We start from the raw sequence: 25,315 nt of genomic DNA on the forward strand, positions 1-25,315 counted from the left end.
TTTAGGGGATTTGTCCCTAAGGACACCCTGGCTGTAGGCATTGTCCTGACAGACCCAAGGGAAAGGGGACCCCAGGAGCCCAGACTCAGTGCTGCTCAATCCACTCTCTCCTGCCACCCCGCCCCATGGAGTTTGCCTCTCTGTTGCCAAACCTGGAGGGTCTAGGTTGACAGCTTTCCCTCAAGCCCTCTTTCCTGGGTTTGCAGACTCAGGCAAAGGGCGCAGAGATGAGCACAGATCACCTGAAGCTATTCCTCTCCCGGAGGAGGTGGCAGGTGAGTGTGGCAGGCCAGCCTCTATGCTTTCCACCTTCTTCTCTCTAACACCGCCTTCCCCCTCCCATGGGTCTTCATCTCCTGCTCCTGTCTTCTCGCTTTCACTGGCTCCATACCCAGTTTCCTGCCTGTTCCCTGACCCTCTGCATGCTCAGGCCTCTTCCCCAGGGCTGAGGTGGGCCTGGGGGGGACAATCCTGCCCCAGGGGTCCCTCAGGTCTGACTCCAGTAACCTGTCTCCAGCGCTCCCAGATCAGCTACAAATGCCACCTGGTGTTGCGCCCCATCCCGGAGCTGCTGCGGGCTCCCCCAGAGCGGGTGTGGGTGACCATGCCCAGAAGGCCACCCCCCAGTGGGGGGCTCTCATCCTCCTCGGATTCTGAAGAGGAAGAGCTGGAAGAGCTGCCCTCAGTGCCCCGCCCACTGCAGCCCGAGTTCTCAGGCTCCCGGGTGTCCCTCACCGATATTCCCACTGAGGATGAGGCTCTGGGGACCCCAGAGACTGGGGCTGCCACCCCCATGGACTGGCAGGAGCAGGGAAGGGCTCCCTCTCAGGACCAGGAGGCTCCCAGCCCGGAGGCCCTCCCCTCCCTAGGCCAGGAGCCCGCAGCTGGGGCTAGCCCCAAGCGGGGAGAACTCCGTAGGGGCAGCTCGGCTGAGAGCGCCCTGCCCCGGGCCGGGCCGCGGGAGCCGGGCCGGGGCCTGCAGAAGGCGGCGTCTGTGGAACTGCCGCAGCGCCGGAGCCCCAGCCCGGGAGCCACCCGCCTGGCCCGGGGAGGCCTGGGTGAGGGCGAGTATGCCCAGAGGCTGCAGGCCCTGCGCCAGCGGCTGCTGCGGGGAGGCCCCGAGGATGGCAAGGTCAGCGGCCTCAGGGGTCCCCTGCTGGAGAGCCTGGGGGGCCGTGCCCGGGATCCCCGGATGGCACGAGCTGCCTCCAGCGAGGCAGCGCCCCACCACCAGCCCCCACTCGAGAACAGGGGCCTGCAAAAGAGCAGCAGCTTCTCCCAGGGTGAGGCAGAGCCCCGGGGTCGGCACCGCCGAGCGGGGGCGCCCCTCGAGATCCCCGTGGCCAGGCTTGGAGCCCGTAGGCTACAGGAGTCTCCTTCCCTGTCTGCCCTCAGTGAGGCCCAGCCATCCAGCCCTGCACGGCCCAGCGTCCCCAAACCCAGTGCCCTTAAGTCTGCAGAACCTTCTGCCACCACACCTAGTGATGCCCCGCAGCCCCCTGCACCCCAGCCTGCCCAAGACAAGGCCCCAGAGCCCAGGCCAGAACCAGTCCGAGCCTCCAAGCCTGCACCACGCCCTGAGGCCCTGCAAACCCTAGCGCTGCCCCTCACGCCCTATGCCCAGATCATTCAGTCCCTCCAGCTGTCAGGTCACGCCCAGGGACCCCCGCAGGGCCCTGCCGCGTCGCCTTCAGAGCTCAAGCCCCACGCAGCTGTCTTTGCCAGGGTGGCCTCCCCACCTCCGGGAGCCCCCGAGAAGCGTGTGCCCTCAGCCGGGGCTCCCCCGGTGCTAGCCGAGAAAGCCCGAGTTCCCACGGTGCCCCCCAGGCCAGGCAGCAGTCTCAGCAGCAGCATCGAAAACCTGGAGTCGGAGGCCGTGTTCGAGGCTAAGTTCAAGCGCAGCCGCGAATCGCCCCTGTCGCGGGGGTTGCGGCTGCTGAGCCGCTCCCGCTCCGAGGAGCGCGGCCCCTTCCGCGGGGCCGAGGAGGAGGATGGCATATACCGTCCCAGCCCGGCGGGGACCCCGCTGGAGTTGGTGCGACGGCCTGAGCGCTCGCGCTCGGTGCAGGACCTCAGGGCAGTCGGGGAGCCGGGCCTTGTCCGCCGCCTCTCGCTCTCACTGTCCCAGCGGCTGCGGCGGACCCCTCCCTCGCAACGCCACCCGGCCTGGGAGGCCCGCGGCGGGGACGGAGAGAGCTCGGAGGGCGGGAGCTCGGCGCGGGGCTCCCCCGTGCTGGCGATGCGCAGGCGGCTGAGCTCCACCCTGGAGCGGCTGTCGAGCCGGTTGCAGCGCAGCGGCAGCAGCGAGGACTCGGGGGGCGCGTCGGGCCGCAGCACACCGCTATTCGGACGGCTTCGCAGGGCCACGTCCGAGGGCGAGAGTCTGCGGCGCCTCGGCCTTCCGCACAATCAGTTGGCCGCCCAGGCCGGCGCCACCACGCCTTCCGCCGAGTCCCTGGGCTCCGAGGCCAGCGCCACGTCGGGCTCCTCAGGTGAGGAGGGGCAGGGGTAGGGCAGCAGGTGCAGAGGAGGCTGGGGTGCGCTGGAGAGAGGCCGTGGGAGGAGCAGAGGGGCTGAGGACACCCACGAGGGGCAGGCTGAGGCCCCGAGGGTGGAATCGGCAGGGCTGGAGGGGAGGAAAGCAGGAGTGGCAGCAGGGCAGGGTGGGGCTAGGTGTTCCTTCTGGTTCTCTGGGCTGAGGGCTGCAGAGAGGTGTGAACTTGCTGGTACCGACTGAGCAAATGCTAACGGGCCTGGGTCTTCACAGCCCCAGGGGAAAGCCGAAGCCGGCTCCGCTGGGGCTTCTCTCGGCAGCGGAAGGACAAGGGGTTATCGCAACCAAACCTCTCTGCCAGCATCCAAGAGGAGTTGGGTCACCAGTACGTGCGCAGTGAGTCAGGTAATAGAGGCCTGCTGGGTGAGGACTCTCCTCCCCTCCTGCTATCCCCTACCCATATCAGGGAGCTGTCATGGCTGGTGAGGGGTGGGCCACCTTGATGAGCCTAGTGGAAGGGGTCTGCTCAGACAACTATAACAATAGCAGTAGCTGTCATTCATTAGAGAAGCTAAGTGTTCTATTCAACACTTTTCAAGCGCTGCCTTATTCAATCCTGCAGCATTGCTTGGGAAATATTAGTATCATTGTCTCTATTGTACAGGTGAGGAAACCGGCTTAGTGATGCTAAGGATCTGTCCAAGTCGCAGGGCTAGTAAGTGGAGCAGCTGAAGTTGAACTGTATGACCTTCTGCAGCCAGGTCTGGGAAGGGGCTTCAGGACACCATACTTCTGTCTGTCAGGGGCTGGCCTCCTCTCTCCTGGGAGACCCTAGAAGGTTTCTGTAACTGGCTGCACTTTTCAAGGAGCTCAAGATATAGGGCCCTCCTGCCCCCACAGTTCCCCTTTAGATGTGTGTGTGCTTGGGTGTGTACCCAAAGACACTCACTTTCTCTCCAGCCTAGAGGACCACGACCCGTATTGTGCCCCCTAAGTCTCCATTGCCCTGCAGCTCCGAACACCTGACTGGCCCTCCCTGACCCTTCTGTACAGAAAAGCAGCCTTCGGAGCTCTTTGCCAGCTCTTTGCCCTCTTCTGTTTCTCTGCCTGAGTGTCCTGGAGCTCCAGATAGGGAGGCATTCCCCACGTGGGGTCACCCCATCCCGCCTGAAAAAGGCGCATTACTCAAGGATGACCAGCAAAGGCTTCGGGAGGTTGGGTTTTCCAGAGCAGCATGCGGGAAAGGAGAGAGTCCGTGAAGCCAGGCTATGTGCAGGATCTTGACAAGCCACCAGTCCTGTTCTTCCCCCATTTCCTGGTACAACTCAGAATGGAGTTGCTGTCGAGTCTTGCCTCAGCTGGGCTTGTAGGGATTGTGTCCAGCCTTGGCCAGGGCAAAGGGGGCTGCAGTGAGAGAAAAAGAGGGAGGGAAGGGCCGCTGGTGGGGAAGGGAGGGTGGAAAATGAGGGGGAAAGAAAGCGATCAGCCAGCAGAGAGGCCTGGGGACAGCTGATCCCTTCCCACCTGGGGCCTCCTCCCGGCCCAGTTTTGCTTATGCAGCTGATTTCCTGCCTAGGCAGTGTCCCCTTACCTTATCCCCTCCCTGTTCTCTGCAGAAACAAGGCTGTCCCAGTCCACTTTAACAACCAGGGCTGGCCCCTGGGAATGGGGGTGGGGCTGGCGGGGCTGGCAGGGCTGGGCCTGGGTCACTTTCACCTCTGAGAGAGGTGGCCTCTCTCTCTCTCTCCCTGCTAGCCAGTACCCTCACTTGGCCTGGAGGCAGCCATTGAGAAACTGTGTTCACATTGCCTTGTTGGAGCCTCAGTGTGGGACCCCTCCTTGGGGAGCAGTGGGGTACAGCGGGAAGGGGGCACACTGCCATCCTGATCACCACTCCTGCTGAGTACTCCTCTCCTGCCTGGCTCATCCCCACTCCCAGTCCCCCACAATTCTTCAGACAGGCAGCAGCTGGGGCTCCCAAGGCTCCTCAGCTTTCTCTGCCCAGGTGAATAAAATCCACCCCCAAGTCCTCCCCTATCCCCACCCTTCACCCACCACCCCCATGGCCGAACTGGGATTCTTCTAAAGGGATATTCCCAGGGATCATGCACTCAAATCCTCAGGGCACTAAGGAGTCACAGGCTGGCTACATTGGAGGAAGGAAAACTGGTCTCATCCCTAGCCCTACCATGTGCACAGCCACCAGCTGGCTGTGAAGGCAATTTCTCTGCTTTGCTGAAACAGCCTTTCCCTGGGCGTCTGCTCCAGGCTTCTCTGCTGGCCATATTATTGAGATAATGCTAGCAACAAGAAAAGTTAGTATTTATAATCAGTTACTGTATGGCAGACACTTGACATGCCTTGTAATTGTCACAGCAAGAATCCTGTGGGCGCGGTATTATTTTCCTTGATTTACAGATTAGAAATGGAGCTTCTGAGAGAGTAAATGACTTGCCCAAGGTCAGGCAGATACTGTCTCTTGCCCCTTCAAAAGCTCTCACCACTTAATTGACCTGAAGGAGTATATAGGAGACCTACGACCCTGTCCCCGGATGGCAGGTGGGAAGAGGGGCCTGGAGGCCGACACACTTCCAGGATCTGCCCACATTTTCCTAGACTGCAACTCTTTTGAGACTGCATGTTCTGAAAGAACATTCCTCATTCGGTCCCATCGCAGCTCAGGTCACTAACTCACCTCAATTCTTTTCTCACTTGCCCTGTTGTGCCCCAGAGAGGGTGGGTCTTGCAGGATCTTAACCATTATAATTTTTCAACATTTGTTTGCTTTTATTTTATTTAACAAATGCTTATAGACCGCTTAATTAGTGCCAGGCCCTGCTGTCAGTGATTTACAAACCCATGACATAAGTAGCATCGTCAATAGTCAGTGCAAGGAAAAGGCAGTCCAGCACAGTGAGGGCCTGGGGAAAGTGATGCTCGCCCCAAAGAAAATTCTTGAAGGCATGGCCTGGGGTTCCACTTTCCACATCTGCCTGGGAAGAGACAAGGTTTCACCCTGCTTCCTGATGGCTGTTTGCAGGCCTTCTCCACCCCTCCCTCAGCGGTAAGTGGGTCAGGGCCCCCACAGACAGATGGCTGTCCCTGCTTTTCCTCCAGACTTCCCCCCAGTCTTCCACATCAAACTCAAGGACCAGGTGCTGCTGGAGGGGGAGGCAGCCACCCTGCTCTGCCTGCCAGCAGCCTGCCCTGCACCGCACATCTCCTGGATGAAAGGTAAGGAAACTGCCTCCCACAGAGAGGGAGGCCAGCAAGTGGCCCTGAGCCCAGGGGATGGGAGGGGCTAGGCCAGGGTGGGGGCTGAGCATGGTTGTGGGGATGTTGGAGTAGGGAGTGAGTGAGGGGGCCTGGACATGTGCTAGCTCACTCAGCAGCTCCTCCTGCTTCTCCCTGTCCCCAGACAAGAAGTCATTGAGGTCAGAGCCCTCAGTGATCATCGTGTCCTGCAAAGATGGGCGGCAGCTGCTCAGCATCCCTCGGGTGGGCAAGCGGCACGCCGGGCTCTATGAGTGCTCCGCCACCAACGTCCTGGGCAGCATCACCAGCTCCTGTACCGTGGCTGTGGCCCGTGAGCCTGGGGCAGGGCCCCAGGGGGGTAGTGAGGGGGATGGCGGGGCAGCGCTTGAGGGGCTCTTAGCTAGGGTGTAGGGGCTCACTGGGACTCTTCTTTCTCTTGCCAGGAGTCCCAGGAAAGCTAGCTCCTCCAGAGGTGCCCCAGACCTACCAGGACACGGCGCTGGTGCTGTGGAAGCCGGGAGACAGCCGGGCACCTTGCACGTATACCCTGGAGCGGCGAGTGGATGGTGAGGATGGGGCAGCCGGAGGGTGGGGGGAGCGGCAGGGGGAGTTTGGGAAGGCCAGTGCCCTCCCGGGCTCCACAGATAGCACTGTGGGAGCTGGCGTCACCCCTTCTGTGACCTCAGCCCCTCCCCCATACTGCCTATAGGGGAGTCTGTGTGGCACCCTGTGAGCTCAGGCATCCCCGACTGTTACTACAATGTGAGCCACCTGCCAGTTGGCATGACTGTGAGGTTCCGTGTGGCCTGTGCCAACCGTGCTGGGCAGGGGCCCTTCAGCAACCCTTCTGAGAAGGTCTTTGTCAGGGGCACTCAAGGTCAGTGCAATGGTGTGGGGTGGGGGAGGAAGGGGGCCCTGAGCATAGGGTTCTTGGGGAGCACCATGGCCTTGCCCCAAGGCACCGTGGTGATGATTTTCTTTGTCTCTTAGATTCTTCAGCTGTGCCATCTGCTGCCCACCAAGAGGCCCCTGTCACCTCAGGGCCAGCCAGGGCCCCGCCTCCTGACTCTCCTACCTCACTGGCCCCACCCCCAGCTCCTGCTGCCCCCACCCCCCCGTCAGTCACTGTCAGCCCCTCATCTCCCCCTACAGCCCCCAGCCAGGCCTTGTCCTCGCTCAAGGCTGTGGGTCCGCCACCCCAGACCCCTCCACGAAGACACAGGGGCCTGCAGGCTGCCCGGCAAGCAGAGCCCACCCCACCCAGTACCCAGGTCACCCCAAGTGAGCCCAAGTCTTTCGTCCTTGACACTGGGACCCCGACCCCAGCCTCCACTCCTCAAGGGGTTAAACCAGCGTCTTCCTCTACTCCTGTGTATGTGGTGACTTCCTTCGTGTCTGCACCACCAGCCCCTGAGCCCCCAGCCCCTGAGCCCCCTCCTGAGCCTACCAAGGTGACTGTGCGGAGTCTCAGCCCGGCCAAGGAGGTGGTCAGCTCCCCTGGGAGCAGTCCCCGAAGCTCTCCCAGGCCTGAGGGTACCACTCTTCGACAGGGCCCCCCTCAGAAACCCTACACTTTCCTGGAGGAGAAAGCCAGGCAAGCAGGGCTGGGGAAGGGAAGAGGACATAGGGGAGTGGGTCAAATGTCTGGAGCGCATGGCTTCGGAGAGAAGACCAGACTGTACTGGCTGGGGTGAGGGGAGGTGCTGAGACCTGGGTTATTAGCATCATTGAGTTTAAATGTGCCAGACTACACTGCGGGCTTTAGCCATGTGATCTCATCGAATCTTCGCAACTCTGAGAGACACTGCGCTGTTAGCATCACCCATTTCACAGGTGGCAAAACTGAGGTTAGAGAAGTTCTGGGATTTACCTAAGGTACAGAGCCAGTGAGTGGCAAAGCTGGGACTCGAAGCCTGGTTTCTAGGATTGAACTCTGGAGCCCACACCGGAACTGCTGCATTCTTGCCCCTAGGGGTCCCTGCTCTCCTCCGTTAGCCTTCACTGTGAAGTGTTCCCCTCCTCTCCTCTGAGCCTGTGGTGACCCTCCCCCCGACACACAGGGGCCGCTTTGGTGTTGTGCGAGCGTGCCGGGAGAACGCCACGGGGCGAACGTTCGTGGCCAAGATCGTGCCCTATGCTGCCGAGGGCAAGCGGCGGGTCCTGCAGGAGTACGAGGTGCTGCGGACCCTGCACCACGAGCGGATCATGTCCCTGCACGAGGCCTACATCACCCCTCGGTACCTCGTGCTCATTGCTGAGAGCTGCGGCAACCGGGAGCTCCTCTGTGGGCTCAGTGACAGGTAGCTGGGCATTCTGGGGGAGTAGGGAGGAAGAGGTAGGGGAGGCTGGGCCGGGTGTCATCTGCTCCACCCCTGCTCTCCCAGGTTCCGGTATTCTGAGGATGACGTGGCCACTTACGTGGCGCAGCTGCTACAAGGCCTGGACTACCTCCACGGCCGCCATGTGCTCCACCTAGACATCAAGCCAGACAACCTGCTGTTGGCCCCTGACAACGCCCTCAAGATCGTGGACTTCGGCAGTGCCCAGCCCTACAACCCCCAGGCCCTTCGGCCCCTTGGCCACCGCACGGGCACGCTGGAGTTCATGGGTGAGGGGACCAGCTGCCAGCCAGGGTGGGGACAGGGCACTGCCGGAGAGGCAGCAGCCAGGGCTCACCCCACTTCACTTACATATGTGCCACTTATTGAGTGATTACTGTATGCAAGCAATGAATGAAGTATGTGGATTTTTCTTCCAATTGATCTTTACAATAACCCTGGAGTGTGGCACAATATTAGCCCCCTTTTACAGATGAGGAAACTGAGGTGTACATCTGATGTTAAGGATTTGTGCAATCAGACAATTATAAATGCTAGAGACGGGATTCGCTAAAGCCAAAAAGACAGGAGAATCAATTATTATTTTATTTAAATAAGGAGAACCAGCTACATTGAGTAACCTGCTAAGTGCTTGACGTTCATGATCGCTCTTCCTTAGTGTGGTTCTACAGGCCACACTTTACAGACGAGGCTATGGAGAGCCAGGCAGGTTTAGTAAATTGCCCAGGGTTCCATAGCTAGAAGTGGCAGGTCTAGGATTAGAACCAGCCAGGCTGATTTTGAAGGCTTTTAATCTTGGTGTCAGCCACACTCTTTGTGAATGGGAGCCATACCTTGGAGCTAATCCAAGGGAGCTTGTCACCCTGCTTCTCAGCCCCTCTGGAGTTCTGGGGACCCCCTCCATTTTGTGCCCAGGCTAATTCCTCAGGTGTCCCATATGTCTCTTGGGGTATGCCACCACCTCTGTCCTGCCTACTGGGCTTCAGGGCCTGCCACTTTGGTCATTCCTATGGTCTGGTGACCTGGGCATTGTCCTGCTGCTCAAGCACCCAGGGACCTCCCCTGCCCCCACTTCCCTGCCACCAGGAAGCTGGGTCAGCTTGGCCTCTGTCTCCTGTCAGCTCCGGAGATGGTGAAGGGAGAACCCATCGGCTCTGCCACGGACATCTGGGGAGCGGGTGTGCTCACTTACATTATGTGAGTGTCCCCTACCTGCCACAGCCCTCTCTGCCCACACAGTGAGCTCCCGGACTCACCTTCTGCCAACACCCTCTCCCCCATGCCCCACCTCCTCTGTACACACATCACACCGCACACTCACACTCAGGTACAGAGCAGCATGGCCCTGAGCACTGTGCACCCGACACTAATGTCCTTCCGGGCCTGGGTGTTGGCCTCCAGTCTGCCTATGTCAGTCAAGCTATCTTCCCCAACAGGCTCAGTGGACGCTCCCCGTTCTATGAGCCAGACCCCCAGGAAACGGAGGCTCGGATTGTGGGGGGCCGCTTTGATGCCTTCCAGCTGTACCCCAACACATCCCAGAGCGCCACCCTCTTCTTGCGAAAGGTCCTCTCAGTACATCCCTGGTGAGTGAGCCCCACACCTGCCATCTCCCAGTGTCACCTGCCCCCGGCCCGGCCTGTGCCAGAGATTCCCCAGCTCCTCCCCTGCTCTTAGGAAGAAGTCTGCTGCTTCTACTAAGTGGTCATACTACCTACCATTTAAAGCCTGAGACAACCCCATGCAAGGCAGAATCACTGCCCCCATTCCAGAGATTGGGGAACTGAGCTCTTGAGCTGCCCAAGATCACACATGTAGGGGTGGATCCAGGATTGGGACATGGGTCTGCAGGAGGACAGAGCCCTGGCAACTCCCAGAGCCATCCTTCCAGGCTCATTATCCCTGGCTCTGCCTGGCAGGAGCCGGCCCTCCCTGCAGGACTGCTTGGCCCACCCATGGTTGCAGGACGCCTACCTGATGAAACTGCGCCGCCAGACGCTCACCTTCACCACCAACCGGCTCAAGGAGTTCCTGGGTGAGCAGAGGCGGCGCCGGGCTGAGGCCGCCACCCGCCACAAGGTGCTGCTGCGCTCCTACCCTGGCGGCCCCTAGAGGCACGGACCACAGCCAGGCCTCGGGCTTCAACTGGGGTTTCCACCAATGCCACGGGACATTCCAGGGCCCACGCTGAGCCAGGCGGGCCTGGGGCTTCGGTTACCACCAGCAGCAGCATCTGGCCGGGCTCTTACCTCATAGACCTGCAAGGACAGAGACCCCAGGGCCTCGACCTGATGCCACCCCAGGCCAAAGCCAGAGTGGGAGACCCGTTGGCCAGGCTGGGCAGGGTGGGAACAGGCAGAGGGACAAGAGGGGAATGGGGAAGTGGAGAGGAAAAGAAGTCGAGGGACAGGAAGGAGGAGGCTCTAGGAAGGTTCTGGGTTGGGGATCAGTGCATCTCAGGGAGAACCAAGGAAGATGGGCATGGCTGGAGAGGAGGAAGAGGAAGGAACCCAGGGTGTCAGGGCAGTAGGCTGGGAGTCAGTATGGCAAAGCAGGGGCAGGACACAGATACAGTGGCAAGGGCCCAGGGCTGGGACGTGAGAGAAGGCAGCGAGGCGGTGGAGGGAGAAGAGAGGACTCAGGTGGAGGTGGGGTGGGCCAGCTGTCAGCATCCCTTAGAGGAGAAACATGGAGAGCCGGAGGCCAGCGGTCACTCAGCTCGCTGTATCCTCCTGTCCAGTGGAGACAGCCCCCGGCGCTCTCTGTTGGCCCAAGGATGCCCCCAGCACCCCTCCATGGCCTTTGGCCTTCTTCCCATTCATATTTATTTATTTATTGACTTTTATGAAGTTTCCCCTTCCATCCGATCCCTACTGCCCATGTTGTCCTGACCATCCCTCCCAGCCATCCAGCTGTCTGTCTGTCTGTCACAAGGAAATAAAAATGGCAAGCAGCATAACCTGTGTGTCTGTTGGGAGGGATGGCTGGAGGGGAAGATTGCTGGGAAGCGTTGAGTCCGGGACAGGGGCATTTAGCCCTCTCTGGGCATTCCCCAACACACATTCCAGGATATACCAGCTAGCACTTTGGGTCCTTCCAACCCCCTCCTCTGACCCTCCTGGCCCCTCACCTCTCCTTATTCCTGGAGGGACGGGAGACTGTGGTCTGCTTCTCCCCTTGCAGTTTCTGGAATGCTGGCAGATCCACTGAACCCCTGCAACCAGGCTCTGGTAGCCGCCACCTCTTGTCACATGTTCCTTCATCACAATGTGGGGGATGCTGGGCTCTGAAATAGGCCAGCCCTCACCCCAATCCTGGCTCAGCCTCATTCACTCTGCCCAGAAGACAGGCAGGAGTTCTGGTCCTGACCCCTGGAGCAGAGTGGGTTGCATCCTGATGGTTGGCAAGAGTAGGTAGTGTGAGGAGCTGCAGAAGAAACCAGGACAAGGAGGTTAAGGTGGCTGGATCACCTGAGGTCAGGAGTTCAAGACCAGCCTGGCCAACATGGTGAAATCCCATCTCTACTAAAAATACAAAAATTAGTCAGTTGTGGTGGCGCATGCCTGTAGTCCCAACTACTCAGGAGGCTGAGGCAGGAGAATTGCTTGAACCTGGGAGGTGGAGGTTGCAATGAGCCAAGACTACACGACTGCACTCCAGCCTGGGTGATAGAGCAAGACTCCATCTCAAAAAGAAACACTAGGACAGGCCCACGCCCCTCGCCCTCCATGTCACAGCACAAATCAGAGCACATGGAGAGCACCAGATGGGAGTGCTCTAGTCTGCTGTGTCTAGCATTTTCCTAGGACTAAGGGACACACTAGCCTGGACCTTCTTGTCCACATGGCAAGTTAGGAGGTCTGCTGGGTGCTAAAGCACCTTGATTCTAGCCACAACCTTGCAATGCCATAGAATGGTCACTGGGACCTAGGACTGAGCTGCCCTGCCCTGAGGTTGGGGATGAGGGGTTTGGGGGTTGGCGGGGACCCAGATCTCCTTGCCTCCAGAGGAAATGCTCCCCTCATCCCCACCTTCAAAATTCTGTTCTTGGCAAAGTAAAAGGAACAAAGCCTCTGACCAGGGTAGAGAGAGTTGACACCACTGTATTGCTGACGGAGGATGAGGGCCCCTTGACTCCAGCTCAGACAACCCTTTTGCCCAGCCCAGCCCAGCCTCTCTAGCTTCTCAGGACCCCAGGGAAGAGGCAATCCTCATCATCATAAAATAACAGGATGTTAAAGCCAGCTGGAAGGGACCAGAACAACGCCTTGCCTACCTGTCATTTTAGCGATGAAGATACACAGTTTGCCTGTGAGAATCTCCAATCCCCTACACACTGCAAGTGTTTTGTATAAAAATGAGGTGCCTGAACTCGTATCTTGATAAATGGTAAAATTTCTCTCCCGTCCCCCCTCTGATCTTGAGCTCCCTTCCCATCTCCATTGGAAATGGCATGTGAACTGCTTGTTCCAAACCCAGAGGAGCAAAGGTAATTTATGTCAGCAGAGCTATGTCAAAATTGCTCTGATCAAAAGGTGACAGTGCCCCCACACTAGGGCGGGTAGTTCCAATGAATGGAAGCAATGCTTCTGCCAGGTGCCCAGCCTGGGCAGATTGGCCTCCAGGCAAGCCCCAGAGGGGTTAACTGAACCCCTTCACCCCAGGTGGTCTGATGCCCCGATGCACCAATTTATGCCCCCAAAAAGGACTTGGGCAGACCTAGGGTTGGAGCCACTAGTGGTGCTAATCTCCAAGGACAGTGCAGTCTAAACAGCCCCTACCATGTGACATCGAGGGGAGTGAGTGGGGATAGGGATGGCATGGAGGGGCTGCTATTCTCAAAAAATCTTTCCCGTCCCCTCCCGGTTTATCTCAGTTTACCACCAGGGGGCACAGTGTGGAAGTGACAACCCTGGACTCCTGGGGTTGGGGATAGGGTAAGAGCAAGGAGCTTCTGGATTGGTCTTGACAGCCACGTGTCCCTGTTGCCATTAGCTGTAGGGGCCCTGAGGCCCAAGCCCGTTGCTACTCTGGCTTTATTCAGGGACACCCCCGAAACACTCAAACCCCTTACCAACAGGGTGTGTTGTCTGACTATCCAGAGCCCAACCTGAGTGAAAAACTGCCCCAGTAGGAAGCTGGATCTCTTGTCAGCTAGGGGCTGAATCTGGTCCTCCTGGGAGTGGGATGGATACCCCCTGCCCTGGGAGGGGACAGGGCAGCATCCAGCTGTCCAGTTGTCCAGGTGCTGACACGAGGTGCACCCCAGAGCCGCTCGGGTTTCCCCCCACGGGCCTAGCCCAGCGGCTGAGCCAGCATCCCAGGCATCCGCAGGCTAAATAAAGAGCCTGCTTGGGTCAGAGGGAGGGGGATGGGGTCCCGGGGGGCTTGGGGCAACCACGCCAAACAAGGCAAGGAGGGGAGCGATGTATAAAACCGAGCCCAGGGCTGAGCACCTGCCTGCACCCCTACTGTGCCATCCAGAAGGGCTCTGTGCTGCCTGCAATCCAGCCAGGCGACTCAAGTCCCTAGGTCAATCCCTCCACGGTAAGTCCTATCCTCAGAGAAGCCGCAGACACTCCCATTCTTCCACCCCCTTGAATGTTCTGACCATGGAGGAAAAGGGCTGAAGGTGGGACCCTCTGTCTCAACCTGGACCCCCGTATTTGTCACCCACTCTCCAGATGTCTAAAGCAGCTCCTGCCAAAAAGTCAGTGGCTGCGGCCCCACCTCCTGGATGTACCCTGGACATCAATGACCCACAGGTCCAGAGTGCGGCCATTCGCATCCAGGCCTCTTACCGAGGCCACAGGTAAGAGGGAACCCCGGAGCTCTGTGGAGGAAGGGAGCTGCAGAGAGCGCATTCTTGAATGGGCTTTGGGGAAGGGCTGAGGGGCTTCAGCAGCCTCTAGAATGACTGGTTTTAGGGGAGGGTCTTTACTGAGATGTGGAGGAGTGGCCGGCAGGAATGCATCATCCTATCAGGGCAGCAGTTCAGGAGCAGTCCTCTTCCCTACCAAGCCACACGTTTAGGGGTCTGGCGGGCCCAGGGGGCAGGCAGGAGATGGTGCACTCTCGGAAAGGGCTGCGGCCGGGCCTGTCTTGGGAGCTCTGGACCCTGACTCGGCCCGGGGGTAGGTCCCGGAAGGAGCTGCGCGAGAAGGGGCCGCCGCGGGTACTGGAGGCGCTGAAGGACGTGGTGCTGATTGAGGGCAGCGCGGCCAAGCTCACTTGCCGCATTTCGGCTTTCCCGGACCCATTCATCCGCTGGAGTAAGGACGGCAAGGAGCTACGTGACGGGCCCAAGTACCGCTACATCTTCGAGGACCCTGACGTGGTGGCACTGGTGGTGCGCGACGGCGAGCTGGCAGACCTAGGCCAGTACAGCATCAACGTCACCAACCCCTTCGGCCAGTGCTCCGACTCGGCGCGCATCCTCGTGGAAGGTACGCGCGCCCCGGGCGCAGCGCCAGGGCGCAGACCAGCCAGAGCCCGCAGCCCGGTCCAGCTGCGCGTTTACCTCTGGGCCTAGCTATAGGGTCCCTGCCAGCCCAGCGCCGGGCACGGCCTGGGCACATCGCCGCCGCCAGCCAAGTGCGTCCTTCCCTACCTCGGGATCCAGCCCCAACCGGGCTAAGCAGTCCTCTGTGGGCTTCCATCACGCGGCTCCAGGTCCCCAAGGTCACACAGCAAGTCAGAGGCAGAGCCAGGGTTGGACACGGGTCTTCTGACTCCCAACTCTGGGCAATTTCCACTACCCGGAGCGGTCTCTGAGGCACCGCGAGATGTGTGAAAACATTCAGGGGCTTTCGCCCGCCTTATCTCTTGATCCTCTATTCGACCCCGAGAAGTAGGAGAGGTAGGGATAAGTCCCTTTAACAGCCAAGGAGATGAAACCAGAGAGGCTAATGATTTGCTCAACGTCACGCTGTGAGTTTAAAAGCATCTGTATTTAGTGCCGGGTATTAGCTGGGGAAGTGATGCCCTGCCTCATCTCCAGGTCCTTCACGGGGTTTCGCTCCCCTTTCCTTCCGCTAGTCCCGGCGAAGATTCAAAAGGGACCCGATAACACTAAGGCGCGCAAAGGCGCCACCGTGACGCTGACTGCGGAGATCCTGGGAGAGCCTGCGCCCGACGTGGGCTGGACCAAGGACGGGGAGGACATCGAGGAGGATGACAGGCGAGGGCTGGGACCTGCGGCATGGGCAGGGCCTGGGGCTGGAACTTGGGTGGGACTGAGCCCAGAAATCTGACGAGCGTGATGGGGGCGGGGACTGGGCGGCGAGGAACAGAGTTGGCTAAGGAGCCCGGCCTAGTGCGCCCTTGTACTGACCGCGGCTCCGCCCTCCTCCCCGCCACCCCTCCGCAGGGTGTTCTTCGAGATCGGCAGCACCACCACGACGCTGACCATTCGCCGGGCCACACCCCAGGACAGCGGCAAGTACGAGGTGTACGTGGAGAACAGCCTGGGCATGGACCAGAGCTTCGCTCGCGTGGACGTAGCCTGAACGACATCCCCGGACCTTCCGCCCTGGCGCCGAGCCTGGGGGTGGTGGGACCCACAGCCTTCCTCTAGCTTGCTTAATAAAGCGGCTCTCTGACCCTCCGCGTCTGTTCTGCTCTTCCACGTCGCCATTCCCTCTCCCCTGCACCCGCGCCCACACGTATTCCACACCCCCACGCCAAGGTCACAGCCTGCTGGAGTCACAGGAAAGTCTGGAGAGCGCCCAGCGCCGTGCTGCATTTCAGACAGTCAACCTGATACAGTTGCCCTCACCGTCCAAGGCGCCCTCACTTCCCAGCAGGACCGGGGGCTGGGCCCGGGACCTCGCCTTCTCTTTTGTGCGCCTCCAGCCCCAGCCCCTCGTGGCTGTTTGCCCCCGGCCCCGCCCCTTCCAGGGCTGGCCACACCCCCCTGCTGTCCTTAGTCCCGTTTTCCTCTGGGACCCAGTTTCTCACTTCGGCTGCTGCCCCGGTGCCCATTCCCCGACAGCTCTGGTCCCAGTCTTTAAGTTCCAGGCTGTGCTTCTCAGGCCCCACCCTTCTTCTCATTTAACCCCGCCCCTCGATACCTTGGCCACGCCCCCGGACTTCAGCACCGCTCTCCTCTCCCATTAAGTTTGAAAGCGGTGAAAAGTTCAGACTACAATTCCCGGCAGAACCTGCGAATGAGTTCTCGCGACTTGCGAGAAGACACGTGCGCGGAAGAAGCTTGCAGTAGCGGGCGGCAGAGCTGGAGTAAAGGGAGCTAGTGGTAAAGGGAGCTGGTGGAGAGGTGGCGGAAGGGGTAAGGGGCGGGGGACAGCCTCTAGACAGAGGGTGGGCTCCGAGGTCCTGGCTGGCCGTGGGTGCGCCCGCGCCTGTGTTGGTCCCACAATCCCTGGCCATGAGAGGCCAGGGTTTATTGGACAGAGTCAGTTGTGGGGTTCAGAGGGTCAGCAATCAAGCAGTCCTCCGAATCCAGGGATTTAGACCCAGCCAGTCATCCGTATTAGGACTGGAGGGGGGTCAATAGGTTCAGTGTTTGAAATGCCAAGGAAACCTGTCTTTTGATTTGGGGTTCAATATATAGAGGTTAGTTTTAGGATTCATGTTCAACATATAGAGGATTTTTCCTGGGATTAGGGGTTCGCCAAATTCAGATCAGTGTTAGTTCAGTACTTGGGGGTTACGTTCAGGATTTAAATTAAATATCTGAGGCCCACTCGGGATTTGCTGTTCAATATTCAGGGTTCACTACTGGGATTCAGGGCTTAATATCTAGAATGAAGACACAACACTTTGGGAATCAGTGAGTTTGAGGCTTCAGTATTTTGAGGTTTGGGTCTGAGAAGGGGGTCTCTGCCAGGTTTCTGAATTTGCAGAATTTGTTCATGGCCAGAGGGAAGTCTTTTAGAGATCAAATTGTGGGGCGTGAATTTCAGAATTTGGGAGGAATCACTGTGAGGTTTGAAGGCCGACTGGAATCTGGGTTGGGATTTGAGATGTGTGGGATTTGTGAGGTTCTGTCCAGGCAGGGACTATATTGAGCTTTGGGTTTACATCTTGGGGGAGGGCTAAGTGCTGCTATTTGGGGTTTGGGGTTTGGTTGGGGTGTGAGATCTGAGCCTGATTTCTCCGCTGGGATTTGAGATGTGTGGGATTTGTGAGGTGTTGGGTCCAGGCAGAGACTATATTGAGCTTTGGGTTTACATCTTGGGAGAGGGTTAAGTGTTGCTATTTGGGTTTTGGGGCTTGGTTGGGGTATGAGATCTGAGCTTGATTTCTCTGTTGGGATTTGAAGTTTAGGTAGCAGTCACCATCATGCTCAAAGCGGTGATCCTGATTGGAGGCCCTCAAAAGGGTGAGGTGCCAGGGGAATGGGGGGAGGAGGTTGGGCTGGTGTGGTAGGCAGAATGGGGGCAGAGGAAGGCAGGAAGCCAAAACGTTCTCTCTCCTCTCCCAGGAACTCGCTTCAGACCTTTGTCTTTTGAGGTGCCCAAACCACTGTTTCCTGTGGCAGGGGTCCCTATGATCCAACATCATATTGAAGCCTGTGCCCAGGTAACCTCAGGGGCTCCCCTCTCTCCCCTCACTTCCTGCTCATCTTCATGCTATGTTTCCCCCTTTCCCAACCATAATCTCTTCCCACCAGGCATAACTCCAAGGACCATCATTCACAGATGACAATGTGAATGGCGCCCCCTCAAGTTATGCTGTGCAGCTGCCCTGCTGTCTTCCCCTAATCTAGTTTCTCATCTGGCCTCTTCCTGCTCAGATTTCACTCCTATTTTTAAAGTATGGAATGTGAGATCAGGCAAGGATCTTGGAGACAATGTAAAGCCGTAGCATGGAGACTCTTAATGATAACCAGGCACAGATTCATATCCTTGATCACCGTGATGCTCATTTCTTTATTGCTTTTCGTATTGAGACAGGCAAGGTTTTGGTTTGAATTCAGTCTCTGCCTGCTGTGAGGCCTGCAACAAATAACACACCCTCTCTGACACTCAGTTTCCTTATGTGTAAAATGGGGGAGATTAGACCTACTTTGTTGGGTGGTGAAGCTTAGAAATGACATTTGTAAAATGCCTAGTACAACACAGACCCTTGATACATGGTACCCTTACCTCATGCTGATCTCAAGCTTAAGCTGACAGATAATAAAAATGAGGGCGGGGGGCGGGGAATGGATTAATGCAGCTTGGTAGGCAAAGTCTTTCTTAGAGTGAGTCCCAGTTCTGGTTGGTGGGGGTAATAATAATTGATTGAAAGATCAGGCCTGGCATGGTAGCTCATGTCTGTAATCCCAACACTTTTTGAGGCCAAGTTGGGAGGATCGCTTGAGGCCAGGAGTTCTAGCCTAGCCTTGGCAACATCAAGAGACCCCTTCTCTACAAAAAGTTTAAAAATTAGCTAGATGTGGTGGCCTGGCTGTAGTCATAGCTGCTCTAGAGGCTGAGGCAGGTGGTGACATGGCTGTAGTCCTCGAAACTCGAGAGGCTGAGGTGGGAGGATCGCTTGAGCCCAGGAGGTGGAGGCTGTAGTGAGCCAAAATCATGCCACTGCACTCCAGCCTGGGCAACAGAGCGAGACCTTTTTTCATAAAAACAAAACAAAAAAAGATCAGGCCTCCGACTTCCTCCAACTTCCTCATTGTCCAGAGGAGAAAATAGCCCAGAGTGGTGAGTGCCCTGGGACCCCACAGCTGAGACTAAAACTGGTTTCTGGACTTTGGGCCAGCCCTAAGGATTTCCCCAACATCACCTCCTGTTAGACATTCTTCCTCCCAGCCTTTCCCTTTTCCTCAGGTCCCTGGGATGCAGGAGATTCTGCTCATTGGCTTCTACCAACCTGATGAGCCCCTCACCCAGTTCCTAGAAGCCGCCCAGCAGGAGTTTAACCTTCCAGTCAGGTGTTTGTGCACACACTCATATATGGGGGTGGGGAGGATGCCCTAGGCCTCTGAATTCTTGGGAGTGGGTTGAGTCAGCATTTGCCAGAGTTCATCCTCACCTAGTAGAAGGATTCTTATTTGGACATCACTGAATCCCTGAATATATAGAGTTTCTCTGTGGGCCTTGGGCAGGAGTACTCCTGGTAGCAGGCGGTGGGGGTCAGGTGCCCTGGCTCATGGTGTCTGTTTCCTAAGATCCACTGAGCTGGCTCTTGGGTCCCTGGGGACAGGTACCTGCAGGAATTTGCCCCCCTAGGCACAGGGGGTGGTCTCTACCATTTTCGAGACCAGATCCTGGCTGGGAGCCCCGAGGCATTCTTCGTGCTTAATGCTGATGTCTGCTCTGACTTCCCCTTGAGTGCTATGTTGGAAGCCCACCGACGCCAGCGTCACCCTTTCTTACTCCTTGGCACTACGGTGAGGGGGTCAGGAGGACTGGAGGGTGTAGAGGAGGTGACCCCAAGAGCTTCCTGGAATTCAGGGTGTTGGGGAGGCAGGGGCACCCTGGGCGTTGGTGTGGGAGCTGGTGTCAGGAGGGAGATGCACTGCTCTGGCAGGCATGGAGGTGTTAGTGGAGACCCCGAGCCCTCTGGCTGTTTAGAAGTAGGGAGGGGGAGGGCAGCTGTCAGTTTCCACCCTTGCTGAAGGCCTGTCAGTGGCAGAGCTGCATGCCAGGTGCTGTAGGGGAGGGAAAGAAAGGAAAAACAGAGGTGGCTGCCCTGGAGCAGGCAGGTCACTATCTCGGGTGTGTCTGTCTTTCAGGCTAACAGGACGCAGTCCCTCAACTACGGCTGCATCGTTGAGAATCCACAGACACATGAGGTGAGAGCGGAGAGGGGGCTGGGTGGGCGCCTACTCTGTGTCATCATCCCCTCTACCTCAGGCCTCTAGAGAATGCTGGCACAGTATGGGGTGGGCCCTAGTCTTGTCAGACAGGTGAGACGCTCCCGATTAATCATCTTACATCCCTTTAAGAGAGATTGACCAGGGGGAGGGGGGAATGGTTAATTTTCCTGCAGGTGGTGCTGTAATAAATGTATGCACAGTGCATAATGGGAACACCAAGGCGGGGCCCAGCCCAGCCTTGCCAGGGTAGGAGTAGGGAGGGCTTCCTGCAGGAAGCAAGGTCTGAGCGGAGTCCCATTTGTCTACATGACAGAGACAGGAAGGTATTACAGGCAGAGGGAATGGCAGGTGTAAAGGCCTGGAGGTAGGAAATAACATACCGGAGGCAGGAACATGATAGGCTAGGTAGCAGGGCTCTCTCCTGGTTTGTGAAACTCCCTTCTCCTACTCCTCTTGACTTTCACATAGCCCTCCCTCCTTTATTTATTTGTTTATTTTTTGAGACAGGGTCTCACTTTGTCTTCCAGGCTGGAGTGCATGATCTTGGTGCGATCTTGGCTCGATCTTGGCTCAGTGCATCCTCGACCTCCCAAGTTTAAGCCATTCTTCCACTTCAGCCCCTCAAGTAGCTGGGACTATAGGTGTGAGCCACCACGCCCAGCTAAATTTTTTTAGCCTGTTGCCCAGGCTGGAGTGCAGTGGTGTGACCTCGGCTCACTGAAGTCTCTGCCTCCTGGGTTCAAGCCATTCTCCTGCCTCAGCGTCCTGAGTAGCTGGGATTCAGGCATGTGCCACCATGCCTGGCTAATTTTTGTATTTTTAGTAGAGTCAGGGTTTCGTCACATTGCCCAGACTGGTCTCGAACTCCTGCGCTCAAGTGATGCACCCACTTCAGCCTCCCAAAGTGCTAGGATTATAGGCATGAGCCACCACCATACCTGGTCTCACATACCCCTTTTATTGGTTCGTGCTTTAATATAAAACATACATATAAACACTCACACACACATGCATGTACACACATACACATAGATAGTTTTGTGCTAAGCACCAGGTAGGTGTGAGAGAAACAGAGCCAAATGGGTGCAGCCCCTGCCTCATGGGCACCATTAGTCTAATAGGAGTGACAGAATCAAAAGCCAACTTTTGCAAATGATACAATGCCAAGGGTGAGGTGTGGCCAGAGCTCAGGAGTGCCCAGGCATGAATAGCTAACTCTGGGGCCAGCAAGAGAGGACGCACAGAGAGAGTGACCGTGTCAACTGGGTTTGGAAAGGTGGGCTTTCCAGATGAAGAGATGAGAAAGGCCATTCCAGGTACAGGCATGCAGTCGGGTGGAAACGCGTCTGAGAGGTAGGCGGTGGGAAGGATCAGGCAGGGAAAGCCATGGACTTTGGACTTATCTGAAGGTGAATCAGGTGAAGGGCAGTCATCTCAGGGTTTAAAGCCAGGCAGCAGTAGGCTGCGGACATGCACTGCATTTTAGCCAGGCCACCCTGGCAGCAGGGAGGAGAGGCAGGAAGGGCCTGGAAATCAGAGGGTCTTAGGGGACTGTGGCAGTAGTCCCTTCTTCTACTGAAGCCAGCCTGCTCTGTTCACAGGTATTGCACTATGTGGAGAAACCCAGCACATTTATCAGTGACATCATCAACTGCGGCATCTACCTCTTTTCTCCTGAAGCCCTGAAGCCTCTTCGGGATGTCTTCCAGCGTAATCAGCAGGATGGGCAATTGTGAGGCAGGCCCCATAGCCCTGTGACCCCAAGTACCCCCAGTCACGGACCCCAACACATACCAGTCTCTGCAGGCTCCATCTCAACTTGCTCACCTTCCTCCTCCCCTTTCCCTTCTCCACTTGCCATCTCCAGCAGAGCCTCCTGAGTCCCTCCCCTTCTAACCTCATTCTGTCCCTCTTCCTTATCCATCCCAGTTCCTCCTCTGTCACTGCCTGCCCACTCCCCTTCTGGTCCATTTCTGCCAAGCCCTGAGTGTCCCAGAGACGTCTTTCAGAACAGACGGCAACACACAGTTGGGCGCACACACGCTCGGGTGCAGACGTGTGCACGTGCACACACAGACAGACATGCACACTCTCAGGCTGAGGCTCCTCTTGGAACAGAGCACCTAGAGCCCTGCTCGCCAGTCCCAGGGTCTTCCCTCCTAGGGCTAGAAGCTGTTCCCTTCTAGGGATCCTTGCCTTACCCCCACATCGCCCCATGTAAGGCCTCCTCCCCTCATAGCCATTTCTCACTCCCACCCATGTCTCTGCTTCCCTCTCCATCTCTCCTGGCCTCTCTGTCTCTGTCTCTGCTGAGCTGGCATCTACCATCTCTCTCTCCCTCTCTTTCTGTGACTGTCTCTGCCCTCACCAGCTGCCTTGCTCTGGGGTGAGTCTGTCTGTGTTTCATTCCATCCAATGAGTGGGAGGGTAACTTGGAGGGGGTAAAGGGCTGAATGGGGACGAGAATGTGAAAATGGGGGGAACTCCTTCTGGAAATGGGGCAGGGATGGGAAGCAGGCCTCTGCCTGGGGCTCCCTTGTGATAGCACCCACCCGAGCTGGGACTGGCTGGGAGAGTTTCCTGGGATGAGAGCAGCCCTTTGGAGAGGACCGGACCAGACCTGGAGAGAGGGGCTTAGAGAGGTGGTGGGAATCCCTCCCACTCCTGTCCCCGGGAGACTGTGTTAGCCCCACAGCCGGGGCTCAGCCGGGGGACTGATGTCAGCATTCTTCCTCTCTGCCAGGGAGGACTCACCAGGCTTGTGGCCAGGGGCAGGTACCATCCGCCTAGAGCAGGATGTGTTTTCAGCCCTGGCAGGGCAGGGCCAGATATACGTGCATCTCACTGATGGTATCTGGAGCCAGATCAAGTCCGCCGGGTATGGAAGGCTGGGTCCCCTGGAGATTGAAACTTTGGGGTGGTGGGCACAGGCCCTGCTGACCCCTGAGCCCCTGCCCCCCTTGTGGCCCCCAGTTCAGCCCTCTACGCCTCCCGCCTCTACCTGAGCCGATACCAGGATACTCACCCAGAACGGCTGGCCAAGCACACCCCAGGGGGCCCACGGATCCGAGGTACCCAACCTGCCCCAATTCCTAACCTTTGGCTTCCACCCCAGCCCCTCTGCCCTCTGAACCAGGTTTCTTGACCTCGAGTCCAGAGTTGAAGCCTCAATCCCTGCCCCTCCCTGATCCAAATTCGGTTTGGGATATTTGCCCCCAGGGCCTCTCTTCTGCTTCTAGGGAATGTGTACATCCACCCAACTGCCAAGGTGGCCCCCTCGGCTGTGGTGAGTGCTGGGCCCAGCCCCAGGGAGGGGAGGGTGGTGGTCGGATGGATGGAGGGTGCCCACACTGCCTGAGTTCTGGGTGCTGGTTTCTCCACTTTGTCACAGCCTGTTGTGTGGCCTCGAGCAGGTCGCTTCTGCCTTATCTGTTCTAGAAGGGAGTTGGATTTGGGGATCCTCCAAGTCCCTCCAGGGCTTATGGTGTGTGCTTCTCTCCACAGCTGGGCCCCAACGTCTCCATCGGGAAGGGGGTGACCGTGGGTGAGGGTGTGCGGCTCCGGGAGAGCATTGTCCTCCATGGAGCCACGTTACAGGTAGGCACCAGCAGACACAGCCGCATGTGACACCCCAAGAGCCTACGGGGAGGGCCCAGGTATTCCCCCAAGAACAGAGAAGGGTGAACGCCATGGGGTCTGCATCTGGCCCCACCTCACACCTTCTGGTTCCTGCTGCCTCCTACCCCTTCCCCTTACTTTTCACCCTCCTCTTTGGCAGGAGCACACGTGTGTTCTGCATAGCATTGTGGGCTGGGGGAGCACCGTGGGACGCTGGGCCCGCGTGGAGGGTACCCCCAATGACCCCAACCCCAATGATCCCCGAGCCCGCATGGACAGTGAGAGCCTCTTCAAGGATGGGAAGTTGCTGCCTGCCATCACCATCCTGGGTATGGCTTCCTGGGGGCCAGGGCTGGGGGAACCCCACAGCTGATGGCCAGTGACTCTGGGGAGCATTCATTCCTCTCGTGTGCACGCGTGTTTCTTCTTTGAGCAAACAGTTACCAGGGGCCTGCTGTGTGCCAGGCCCTGTGTGAGTCACCAGGGGCATGAGGCCAGGGGCACAGATGGGCAGGAGGGGTCCCTCCCTGCTGGCAGTGGCCCCCAGCTCCCTGCTCCTGTCTCCCCTCCCATGACCTCCCCTGATGCCCTCATCCACGCCGCAGGCTGCCGAGTCCGGATCCCTGCCGAGGTGCTCATCCTGAACTCGATTGTTCTGCCACACAAGGAGCTGAGCCGAAGCTTCACCAACCAGATCATCCTCTGAGTGGGGCTGCCAGAAGGCCTCCAGCTCCTACCCGCTCCCCTTGAGGCTGCCTCCTGCTTGGCCAGCCTCTGTCTAGAAAGGACCAGAGAAAGCCAGGCAGGATCGTCACACGCCAGGGAGCAATGTGGGTGGCCTGGGGACTCCTGGGCTTTCTCCCTCCCGACTCCCTAATAAACCCCATGAACCTTGGAGCCAGCACGGACTCTACTTATGTCTGGGCTGGGGGTGGGGGCGGAAGCAGGGCAGCTGAGTCAGGCCCCCCCACATTAGCATTTAAATTGGAGTCGTTGCTGCGGGCTCATGAATAATGAATCTGGAGCCCTGGTAAATCTCCCCCTCCCACTGCCTCAGCCTCGTGCGCTGCTCGGGAGGAAGGCCCTCAAGGCTCCCCAGCCTGCCTGGCCCCCGCCTTTGCCCCTGCCTTCCTGCCTCCCTGTTCCTCCCCACGGAGCCTGGCTCAGGCCCCCATGTGCAAGGATTCTGAAGGGAAGGGTGAAGGATTTCGGTTGGGCAGCGGGCACAGGAACTGGGGCCACAGGCCCAGAGGCTGATCCCGACAACCCGCTCTGCTCAGTTCCTGCCGAGCCCAGCCCTGGCCGGTTTTCCGCTTTGCCAGCTCCATCTGCTCCCAGCTTGGCTTTTGGCAGGGTGGGGGTTTCGCCTCTACTCGAGGCCTCATGTCTCTGTCTTCCACTCCCCTGGCAGGCTGGGTGGGCCTGAGCTGGTGCCATTCTCTTCGAAGCACAGTGGGAGGCACCCTGTTCTGGGAAGGCCCTCACCACCTCCTGTCCTCCTGGCCCTGCCCTTTGGGAGGCCTCAGCCCTCCTCTCCCAGCCATCTCTCATGTTTGCCCATGACCCCCATGTGCCCCTCTCGGTGCCCCCCTTCCCCAGCTGTGGGTGCAGAGCTGTGTTGCCAGATGAGCTGGTAATGATCGTAATCTGCTAATTGAGAGGAATCTAATTACCCGAAGAGAATGGGGGGTGCAGGGCGTGGGTGGGAGAAAGGAGGGGGTCCTGGCAGTAGGCAGGGGTGGCAGGCGGCAGGGTGCCGGGGCCTTGTTATCAGCACCAGGCTCCGGGACAGAGCCCAGGGTTTCATAGCTTCGTAGCCCAGCAGTT

The 25,315-nt window shown here is 58.2% G+C and overlaps 3 protein-coding genes across 50 annotated transcripts in view; all 3 read left to right on the forward strand.

The window, feature by feature from the left end:
- Positions 1–11,044, forward strand: part of SPEG (striated muscle enriched protein kinase) — a 58,859-nt gene extending 47,815 nt beyond the window's left edge. For 24 of the 25 annotated variants that reach the window (XM_074010257.1, XM_065526142.2, XM_065526143.2 and 21 more), the window contains 13 exons: positions 207–275; positions 518–2,492; positions 2,768–2,899; positions 5,612–5,728; positions 5,913–6,080; positions 6,193–6,315; positions 6,459–6,626; positions 6,740–7,343; positions 7,810–8,049; positions 8,134–8,357; positions 9,210–9,285; positions 9,525–9,674; positions 10,008–11,044. In XM_074010257.1, coding sequence (XP_073866358.1) covers positions 207–275; positions 518–2,492; positions 2,768–2,899; positions 5,612–5,728; positions 5,913–6,080; positions 6,193–6,315; positions 6,459–6,626; positions 6,740–7,343; positions 7,810–8,049; positions 8,134–8,357; positions 9,210–9,285; positions 9,525–9,674; positions 10,008–10,200 — 4,239 coding nt within the window. In that variant the 3' untranslated portion in view covers positions 10,201–11,044. Of the gene's footprint in view, positions 1–206; positions 276–517; positions 2,493–2,767; positions 2,900–4,249; positions 4,500–5,611; positions 5,729–5,912; positions 6,081–6,192; positions 6,316–6,458; positions 6,627–6,739; positions 7,344–7,809; positions 8,050–8,133; positions 8,358–9,209; positions 9,286–9,524; positions 9,675–10,007 lie in introns of those variants that run through there. The other variant, XR_012421513.1, reaches the window with a different exon arrangement.
- Positions 11,045–13,495: 2,451 nt separating this feature from the next.
- Positions 13,496–15,694, forward strand: SPEGNB (SPEG neighbor). Its single transcript, XM_065526152.2, has 5 exons — positions 13,496–13,635; positions 13,773–13,900; positions 14,227–14,534; positions 15,127–15,268; positions 15,458–15,694. Exons 2-5 carry the CDS (start codon positions 13,773–13,775, stop codon positions 15,594–15,596), a joined length of 717 nt encoding a protein of 238 aa, XP_065382224.1. The 5' UTR covers positions 13,496–13,635; the 3' UTR covers positions 15,597–15,694.
- A 608-nt stretch (positions 15,695–16,302) lies between these two features.
- GMPPA (GDP-mannose pyrophosphorylase A) lies at positions 16,303–24,385 on the forward strand. 24 transcript variants are annotated; one of them, XR_012421517.1, is made up of 13 exons: positions 16,303–16,879; positions 17,372–17,431; positions 17,534–17,631; positions 18,879–18,982; positions 19,255–19,441; positions 19,787–19,846; positions 21,472–21,602; positions 22,614–22,748; positions 22,844–22,941; positions 23,090–23,156; positions 23,375–23,467; positions 23,649–23,817; positions 24,094–24,385. XR_012421517.1 is itself a non-coding variant. In XM_065526151.2 (13 exons), the coding sequence occupies exons 2-13, from the start codon at positions 17,392–17,394 to the stop codon at positions 24,192–24,194; spliced, it is 1,263 nt and encodes a 420-aa protein (XP_065382223.1). In that variant the 5' UTR covers positions 16,303–16,879; positions 17,372–17,391; the 3' UTR covers positions 24,195–24,385. The 24 variants fall into 24 exon arrangements, 17 of the variants coding, with proteins under 17 accessions (XP_065382223.1, XP_073866396.1, XP_045223713.1 ...); XR_012421518.1 differs by having other exon boundaries at positions 16,303–16,662; positions 17,377–17,431; XR_012421520.1 differs by having other exon boundaries at positions 16,303–16,375; positions 17,723–18,982.
- The last annotated feature ends 930 nt before the right edge of the window (positions 24,386–25,315 follow it).

This window comes from Macaca fascicularis, chromosome 12 (assembly GCF_037993035.2).
Source record: "Macaca fascicularis isolate 582-1 chromosome 12, T2T-MFA8v1.1".
Taxonomy (NCBI): Eukaryota; Metazoa; Chordata; class Mammalia; order Primates; family Cercopithecidae; genus Macaca; species Macaca fascicularis.